The 9,917-nt window shown below is 44.2% G+C and overlaps 1 protein-coding gene across 1 annotated transcript; it reads left to right on the forward strand.

Moving 5' to 3' along the window:
• Positions 1-494: 494 nt before the first annotated feature.
• On the forward strand, positions 495-7,206 carry LOC119353595 (C2 domain-containing protein At1g53590-like). The gene is made up of 12 exons (XM_037620217.1): positions 495-1,034; positions 3,522-3,596; positions 3,736-3,879; positions 4,006-4,101; positions 4,187-4,318; positions 4,646-4,798; positions 4,894-4,935; positions 5,124-5,178; positions 5,278-5,370; positions 5,472-5,655; positions 5,773-5,899; positions 6,110-7,206. Exons 1-12 carry the CDS (start codon positions 909-911, stop codon positions 6,956-6,958), a joined length of 2,076 nt encoding a protein of 691 aa, XP_037476114.1. The 5' UTR covers positions 495-908; the 3' UTR covers positions 6,959-7,206.
• The last annotated feature ends 2,711 nt before the right edge of the window (positions 7,207-9,917 follow it).

Here is a 9,917-nt window from a genome sequence, read left to right on the forward strand (position 1 = left end):
GCAACACAAAAAGTTTCCCACGCATAACGTGCAACCCTGCTCTCGATGTCGAGGATGATCAGAGAGCTTCTTCTACTTTCTTTAGGACCCATACCTCTCAGTCAAATTGTTGCCCGATCCACTTGGATCAAAATGCCAGAGGACCTACCCGCACCCGTGCCTCTTTTTTTAATTTGTGGTCGTGGTCGTAGTAGTGTCCTACTGCACACGTTGGCGGCTCCTTTTGCTTATCGCAATTAGGAACCGAGTTTAGTTTTGTAGTAGACGAAAAAAGTCGTCCAAGCACAACATCTTTTACTACTGCTCTGTTCAACCGACGCCTGCTAGTGCTGCTACTCGGTGCGGCCCGATGGTCGACGACAGTTTCCTCCCATGCTACGCGCGTTGAAATTCGTCACCAATCGGCAATTTGGACCCAACGACTCCCCCCACAAACACGCGCCGCTACATCAGCAAATAACGCATTCCCAACCCGTCAGATGCTTAGCCGGGGAGGGAAACGGAGACGGGAAACCAAAACTCCGTCCGATCCCATCAGATCAGATCCCGGAAGCAAGCAAGCAAACCAGAGCGGGTCACGGACTCACGGGGGGCCCGTCGAGCCCCACCGCAGCTCCCGCGCCCGCGCCACGTGACCTCGCCTGGCCGCCACCGCCCGCCACGTTCCTACGCCGCCGCCTCCCGAGAGCGGCCGGTGTCCGCCTGGCGGCACATCTACTGCGCCAGAGGCGACAGCAGAGGCTTCGGCTGCCGCGTCGTCTTCCTCGGGTTCATTTATTTTAGCCCCCGTCCCTCCCCACCTTCTGCCTCCTCGCCCCCACCCCACCGCACCGGCCCCTGTTCCCTCCCCTGCGGAGCACGCGCGCGCGCGTTTCTTCCATTCCGCGCGCTCGCCGGCGGAGGCCTCCATGGACATAACAGAGGTGACGGTGGTGCACCACGTCGCGCTGGTGCTGGCCGCGCTCTGGGCCGCCGGGAACGCCGGGTGGGCGCACCCGGCGCTCTTCCTCCTCGCCCTCGTCTACATCTTCGCGGTGAGTTACTCTTTCCCTACCACGCCGCACCGCACCTACCTACCTACCCCTCCTCCTTCCTGACCGCTTCCCCGCTCTTCCGTTGCATTGATTTGGTTCCATACGAGGTGGGCGCCATGATCCCTGTTGGCTTAATCCACTCCTCCCTTAGTTCCCGAATGTCGAATTGATTTTGTGCTACGTATGGTAATCTGCTTGTTCCTGGGGGCTCCAGATGGGGCTCCAACCCGTCCAACCCGTCCAGAAGCGAGTTTGGTTCTGCGGTAGTAATTTTAAACAAATTGTCTGCTGCCCGGCTGCTAATAATTTCCTCTGCTCCATCGCTGTGCTGTTGTAACTTCACATTTGACTGAGTGTTCGTCTTGATGCCAAGTTGCTATCATGACATGGAGCCTTCAGTTTGGTGCGTGGAATCGGGAAGCCTGATCCGTTGAAATTTCTCATTTGCTTATAAGAGTACTTGATGTGATGGTCATTCAGAAAAGAAGAAAAACTATCAGACCTCAAAAATAAAACCATCAAGGGGTGACTGCCATAGTAGGAACATTAAGGCCCATGTTCGGATATTTTTCTGAGACCGTGCTCAAGTCGTTTTACTTCCTTTTTCGAAGCTGTCAGCTCTTTTACTTACTGTTGGAAAACTAAACATTGTACATTGAATGGGGTTTGTGTGGCCGACTGGGTTACAAGCCAAGGAAAAGTTGCCTTCCTCTTGGCTTTTTTGTTAGCTTAAGCAAGAAGCCTTGCTTAGGAAGAGTGAGGTCATAGAGATGGTGGAGCCGTTGAGGGACTTGTAGATAATACATAATGCTTTTTTGGGATGTGGACATTCCTCACAATATAGTATATGAGCTCTCCACAAGGGACACTTTATTGCCTATGCACAGCTTTTTTAGCACATTTTGGATGTGATCACAGCACCAACTCTTGGAGAAGAAATCCTCACAAAAATAAATAATGGAATGCCAGATATGACTGACTGTAAGGGCATTGATCATTGGACCATATTTGCATTCTGCCACTGGTGGATGCCAACATGGTCCATGATGCAAGGGGTGATAACACATGTCTAACTGAAGACAGAGATGGTGCAGCGGTTAGCACATGCACAAAGGCAAGCCTTAATCAAAGCAATTTATTTTTGTTTTTATTTGGTTAAAATCTAGTATCTCAACTTTTAAAATTTATGCTATACAAGCAGAATTTTATTACTCTTCAAGTAACTTGAACAATATCTTGCGTCAAAAAATTGGCAAAAAAGATAGAACCATGAGCAGCAGAGCACATAGCAGTTAATTAGCTGGTGGCGCAGACACGTCTCTTGTATACTTAAATGTTCAGAGCCATATCACTGGCTCGCAGTGACTAATGAACACATCTTAGTGGACACTCCGTACATATGGAGTGGTTTACATGATTACTGGTCAATCTTCCATCTATATTTTACTGGGATAAAGACTTTTTTTTATTGTCTGTAACTGTATTTCCTCATTCAGGATATGACTGCTTCATGTGGATTTGGTTATTTGTTTCTTGAATGGTTGTGTGACTTAGCCTTTTCATCAAAAGTTCCATAGAAGCAGAACATTCATGCTGTCTACATGTCAACTCAAATAGTATCATTGTCCAGTCCCATGAAACTTCATATTCAGTAGATGACTGCATTAGTTACTAGAATTAGTCACCATCTGTATTTGTGCTGTGCAAATGTTATGCAGGTATCCTATTGCGCTGTTTCCACATTAATTATATTTTGTTTGATGCATTGGAGCATTTTTATAAGTAGGTTTTGCTTGAGATGCGTGTATGTTTGAAACAGTTGAACCATTCTCTTCACTAACATGAGTCGAGTTTCTCTTAGGTAAGATGCATATTACAGCTGCGCTTACCATCTAATAATAATACTAATTTCATAGGTTAGATTTCCAAGGGTAAGATATACTGTTTTGGAGTGTGTTGCTTTTTTCGGGGCACACAATGCGACGCTCAAGTTAATCAAGTTTGACTTTCCTAGGCTACGGTTTTGTTCCTGCCAAAGTTTTGCCTCTTCCACACTTCCTTCACATATTGTGTATTCTATCCCGACATTCCGGAACTTGTATGACAGATTTTGGAACCCAAAACTTGTGGCTGTCCACACTGAAGAAGTGACAATGTGTCGCATTGAACCAAGTGCCCCCTTGTCAATTGAATGATCACAAAATGTATAACGATTTGTTCTATTACTTTCCACAATCATTCCATTTTATGTTCTTGTCATTTTCACCCCAAAAAAACTATACTTAGTCAGAAAAATGGGTCTCCTTCTTCATAAACAAAATTGGAAAATAATGCCATACTACACATCTGTAGTATGAACAGAAAGAATTTCATATGAATTTGATCACATGGTATAGTGTAACGCTATATATATCCCATTTTTTCATTTGTTGATCTTCCTTTTATTTCCTTCATAGCATCCATGGCTTCTGATATGTTCCAAATCAGGTAAATGCACGGTACACGATGAGACTGAAGAAGCGATTACAGTTTGAGGAAAAGAAAAGTGCCAACCAAAGAAGGGTAGGCTACTGTACCTTCATGCAGTGATATCTTCCCTGTATGCACTTCTTAGGTGTAATTTTTTTATCAAGTCTTTCGGTTCTCATGTTGATCACGAGCCCCCTTTCACTAGCTTCAGCTCACTTTATTTCTGGAACAGCTCCTCTCTGATGCAGAGACAGTGCGGTGGCTAAATTATGCTGTTGAGAAGATGTGGCCAGTTTGCATGGAAAGGGTTGCATCCCAGCAGTTCCTTTTGCCCATATTCCCCTGGTTCATAAGCAAGTTCAAACCATGGACCGCAGTAAGCTTGGATTTTACACACACACTTTCAGTTTGCTTATTTTTTCACGTGCCTCTTAGGAGAACAAGCTACTGGCTGTCTTAGGAGTATTCTTGGTTGTCCATGACATACTTATTATATGTGCAGAGGAAAGCTGAGATCCAAAGCCTTTACTTGGGTCGGAATCCGCCGATGTTTACAGATATCAGGGTCGTCAGTCAATCAACTGATGATGACCATCTGGTGTGTTAACGCGATACCTTTCATATAGATGTCTGCTCTGGTACTCACTGCATAAATCTATAAAAATTAACATACGATGTTCCAGGTTCTGGAGCTAGGAATGAACTTCCTTGCTGCAGATGATATGGATGCAAGGATGGCTGTACAACTAAGGAAGAGATTAGGGTTTGGTATTACAGCAAACATGCATATAACTGGCATGCATATTGAAGGCAAGGTAGGCAACTAACTGAGATTTATGACCTACATGCTTTACGCTAAGTAGGCGCACTATTGTTCAAGTGGGAGGGTGAAGTCCATTCTTTTAATATCCTTTGAACTCTTAATCTTAAGGAAAAATTGTTGTGATTAAACATCTCATAAGGTTGGGTCTAGACTAAATGCGTGGACAAGAAAAAATGATGTCCCCGCAAAATGTAAATGGGATGATACAATCCACTAGAATAAGGGACACTCAATATAGTTTCCTCGGCTTCAATAAGATAGGGCTTTTAATACTTTAGGTTGCATTGTGCTCACCAGGCATGTCTGAATTTGTGTATAGGTCCTTGTTGGTGTGAGGTTTCTTCAACAGTGGCCCTTTATTGGGCGTGTACGAGTGTGCTTTGTTGAGCCTCCATACTTCCAGATGACAGTGAAGCCGCTATTTAGTCATGGGCTTGACGTGACTGAACTTCCAGGAATTTCTGGATGGCTTGTAAGTCCTCCTTTCGATGTGCTTTTTTACTTTATTTAATTGTCATTACATTTCATTGAGGGTACTGATTTCCCTTGATGTATTCAACTTTTCAGGACAGAATGTTGGATGTTGCCTTTGGACAGACCCTTGTTGAGGTTAGATTACAGAAGTCATGCATTTTCAAACAAGCATGTATTTTTTAACTTTATTTTTCTGTATATACTAGCAATGTGTAGAACAGAATGCCACAGAACAGGTGGGCATTCGTATGAATTTATTGAGTAGTTTCTTGGTCTCTTTTTGTATACACGATAAACAATGTTCTGTAAAATTTCTTTTACAGCCTAACATGCTAGTTATTGATATGGAGAAGTTTGCCTCAGAGTCGGAATCTACAGGTAAATGACATGAACTAATTGTTGTGCTTCAACTTGTTCTTGATCTGACTAATTTATTCTGCTGTCTGGAATTGATTTGCATCTATTATTATGTTTTAGATAATTGGTTTACTGTTGATGAGAAGCCACCTATTGCGCATGCCAAGGTAGAGATCATGGAGGGGGCTGATATGAAACCTTCTGATCCAAATGGTATGTTCTCGACACCAAGATTGACTCAACATTTCTTTCAGGAAAATGTGACTACATATTTAGACGATTCTCGGTGAAATGCTCATTGAACTGATGCGCAGGTTTATCGGACCCGTATGTGAAAGGCCAGCTTGGACCATACCGTTTCCAGACAAAGATCCATAAGAAAACTCTCAACCCCAAATGGCTGGAGCAGTTCAAGATACCAATTACTTCATGGGAATCATCCAATCTTCTTTCTCTTCAAGTTCGAGACAAGGACCATATCTTTGATGACCCACTTGGGTTAGTCTCTTCAACAAAGCCATAACATCTCTTGCAATCATTCAAATTATTGTACGATTGATTACATGCTTTGCGTATACTTGGCATTCTTATTTCTTGATGACGATTTTCATGCAGCAATTGTTCAATCAGTATCAATAAACTGAGAGGAGGACAAAGACACGATATGTGGATTCCACTAAAGCATATAAAGACAGGGAGGGTTCATATAGCTGTCACGGTACTTGAAGATGAAAATGGAAAGGTGAGAACAGATTTGAGATTTTGGATTATTTGTTTGTTCTGGATGGGAGAACTGGGCGTCAACCAGCTGGCTAGCTAGAGCAGGCTGAAATGCTCACAGCTCCGCTGGGTTGTTCACTTTACTAGACTTTTAAGCTCAGAACACGAACAGGTCAAATTTTAGATTTTTAATGCGAGCTAGTCATTCACACATGCTCTATCATGCTTGCAGGTACCTAGTGACGAAGATGAACTGTGTGGAACACCCAAGGAGGGGAAAGCTGGCACACCAGGGTCTAGTTTTTCTTCGAAGACCAACACCGAGAGTGCATCTTCTGCAGGATACCGGAATATGACTGATGAATATGAACCTGTGGACATCAAAGGACTGGAAAAGGCTGGAGTCTGGGTACACCGGCCAGGCAGCGATGTCGCTGCTACCTGGGAACCTCGGAAGGGGCGAGCGCGGTGCCAGGACTCCCAAATACTACGGGAAAACGATGGCTGCAGCGATAGCCCCAGGTCATCGGTGTCAGAATCTCAGACAAGCAACTCCAGCACCGAAGAACCAGCCAGCGGCAACAAATCGCATCGCCACCTTCGCAAGGTGAAGAAGGGTTTGGTGAAACTGGCTGGAGCTATGCGCCACAACAAGAACTCCAAGAACGTGAGCGATGACGAAGAAACCTCTCCGTGCGAAACGCCGCACCCCAACATACGGCCTGTCGGAGAAAGCAGGGTGTCGGTAACGTATGTCGTCGACGAAGACGCGGGGAGCAGCAGCATGGAGCGGAGGTCAGATGACGCGCACTCCAGCCCCGAGAGGGCCGGGGACGAGAGCCCGACAAAGGGACAGCTGAGGAAGAAGGCGGCGCATATGGTGAAACATGCAGGGAAAGCCGCTCATAACCTGAAGAGCATGCTCAGCAGGAAGGGCCTTGACAAGGGCAAGGAAGACGAATGGAGAAACGAGGAGGAAGGCGATCTCGATGTGACGAGAGTTGATTCTTTTCCTGCACGCAGGGGCGCTGTGGGTGATGCTGCGGAGTCCTTGGCTGACGGCAAGGACAAAGCGCTGTAGAATCTGGGTAGTAGTACATAGAGGTTGACGTTTGTAGGTAGTTACATGAACCAAACTGCGCTGTAGAATGGACAAAGTAGCATCCTTTTGTTGTGTTAGACGAAGTGTGTCCGTAAATATTAATCGTATACCACCTGCATTACTAAAGGATGTTTTTGGTTGGCACATGAGAGGAATGTAGCGAACCAATCTCTAGTTGAGATGGTTAGGTGGACAGTGGTATTTCCAACACATCAGAGTTTAAATCCTGATGCTCGCATTTATTCTGAATTTATTTCAGGAATCCGGTGATACACTTTTATGCCTCTTTTGGTTTATAGAAATGTTGTAAGAAGTTGAGATGGTTAGGTGGATAGTGGTATTTCCAACACATCAGGGTTTAAATCCTGATGCTCGCATTTATCCTGAATTTATTTTAAAAATTCCGGTGATACGCTTTCAGGCCTCTTTTGGTTTATAAGAAATGTTGTAAGAATAGGAAAATCATAGGAAGTGAGATGACATGCATCTCAATTCCTATAAAAAAAGATATCATTTGATGCATAGGATAGAAATTTTTTCATTGAATCTTAGTTAATGTTTTTTTCCTCCAAAATGTGAAGGATTGATTCCTATCCTATATAGGAATAGGAATCCATTCCTATAAACAAAAGAGCCTCAAAGAAAATTTTCCTATGCAAATTCTATCCTATATAAATCCTATGACATTCCTACAAATCAAAGGGGGCCAGTGGGAGAAGACATTCCTGTCGATTACAAGGCGCCTACGGTGACTTCATAAAATCTCAAGATGATATGCCGGCTCAGTCTCTCGGAGGTGCTCATAAGGGTAGAATGTGCGTGTGTACGTTTATAGAGATGAGTGTATGCACGTGTATATGAGCGCTTATGTCTGTACTGATGCTAAAAAAACATGAGAAGAATGTACGTATATGTTTTTTGGCCGGCACCTCAGAGAGAAATGTTTCTCGCTCCCGGGTGCGTAAAATAGAAAGAAACAACAAAAAATTCAAAAATTATGTTTTTCTTGAAAAACATTTTTTGAGTCTTTATCAGCGTGCAAATTTTTGTGATGAAAAACATTTAGTGCTCTAGGCTAAAGGCTAAAAATAAATAACAGGATGTTTCAAAAGCATTTTGAAGCATTCTTCTTGTTTTTGTTGCTAGAAAGGATGTCATTCTATACGCTGGTCCATGTGGGCAGCGTGCACGAAATTTTTTCAGGTGTCATCGATAAGACCAAGCCAGCTTCGGTAGGGGAGCGACGTGTCGGCCGCTCCGCTCGTTCTAGAGAAACAGGGCCCACTTGGATCAAGGCTGAGATTTTGTCACTCCGTATGACGGAGAGGTATCTCAGGACCCACTCAGTAATACAACATCACAATGAGCTTGCAAGCAATGTGATTAAGGAGTTAGCCACGAGATCTTGTATCACGGAACGAGTAAAGAGACTTTCCAGTAACAAGATTGAACTAGACGTGGAGATACCTACGATCGAATCTCGGGCAAATAACGTACTGATGGACAAAGGGAACTGCGTACGGGATTAACTAAATCCTTGACATCGTGGTTCAACCGATAAAGATCTTCGTGGAATATGTAGGAATCAATATGGGCATTCAGGTCCCGCGATATGGGCATCGTGGTTCAACCGCTACATGATTCTCGAACCCGCAGGGTTGCACGCTTAGCATTCAGTAGCGCTAGGGTAGTATTGAGATATTAATAGTGGAAATTCCAAAGGTTATTCGGAGTCCCGGATGAGATCCGGGACATCACGAGGAGCTCCGGAATAGTCCCGAGGTAAAAATTCACATATGGAAAGTTGTTATCGGGGTTCTGAAAAAAGTTTGAGTTTTTTCGGTATTGTACCGGGAAGGTTCTAGAAGGTTCCGGAATGGGGCTCACCTGCATGGGGGACCCACATGAACATGGGTAGTGAGAAAAGTCCCCACAACCCTGGTCTAGACGCACCAAGATCCTTCCTTAAAAGGAATAGTATCAAATTCCAAAGGGATAAGATCAGGATCCCTAAAAAGGGGATAACAATCAATGGGAAAGGAAAGGTGGGATTTCCTTCCTCCCCCTTTGGCCAATGACCTTAGGGCCTTGGAGGGCAAGCCACCAACCCCCTCCATGCCTATATAAAGGTGTGGAGGCGTTGGGGTAGCTATCCTTCGACCCTTGCCCATTACCTCTCCCAACTCCTCCCACGTTTCACCGGTACGCAGGCCCCGCCGAAATTCCGCTACCACCACCACCATACCATTGTGTTGGTCGCGATCTCATCTACCCCCTCTCTCTCGCTTGCTAGATCAAGAAGGAGAGGACGTCGCCGAGCTACACGTGTGCTAAACTCAGAGGTGCCGTCCGTTCGGCACTTGATCGGGAGTTCGTGGACGGATCGTGATTGGATCGCGAAAATGTTCGACTACATCAACTGTGTTTCTTAACACTTCCGCTTAGCGTTTTACAAGGATATGTAGATCCAGTCTCTCCTCTTGTAGATGTGCATCTCCTAAATTGATCTTGATGAGCGTAGGAAATTTTTGTTGCCCATGCAACGTTCCCCAACAAGGATAGCATGCCCGCTTCCAAAATCCGAGTGCAAGTTTTTTTGATCTACAAAATGATCTCATCAACCTATTTGGGGTTATGCGAGTTTACATGAACTAAAATTATTCAAAGCCATGAAATCAACTCATTACACTTGATCTAAATACTATACACCTGAATTGGCAGATGATTTAGCGATGTTATAGTTACACAATGGAAAGGGAAATTTCACACCCGACATTAATATTAAGGATGGTTATAAACTTGAAAAAATGGTTAGCCTTTGCTCCCAATGTTTCATATTAAGCATATATGTGGAATTTAATTAGCGTGAAGGTTGTGTTTAAAATGAAATGCAACAAATAAGAAAAGAAGCATGGTAATATTGCCGCAGACTATCTAG

This window comes from Triticum dicoccoides, chromosome 2A, assembly GCF_002162155.2.
Source record: "Triticum dicoccoides isolate Atlit2015 ecotype Zavitan chromosome 2A, WEW_v2.0, whole genome shotgun sequence".
Taxonomy (NCBI): domain Eukaryota; kingdom Viridiplantae; phylum Streptophyta; class Magnoliopsida; order Poales; family Poaceae; genus Triticum; species Triticum dicoccoides.

Bases quoted from the DNA above. Each gene is read 5' to 3' on its own strand.
- LOC119353595 (XM_037620217.1), top strand. From the start codon at position 909: ATGGACATAACAGAGGTGACGGTGGTGCACCACGTCGCGCTGGTGCTG. The intron at 4,319-4,645 runs GTAGGCAACTAA...ATTTGTGTATAG, and splicing joins GCATGCATATTGAAGGCAAG to GTCCTTGTTGGTGTGAGGTT. The intron at 5,371-5,471 runs GTATGTTCTCGA...ACTGATGCGCAG, and splicing joins GAAACCTTCTGATCCAAATG to GTTTATCGGACCCGTATGTG.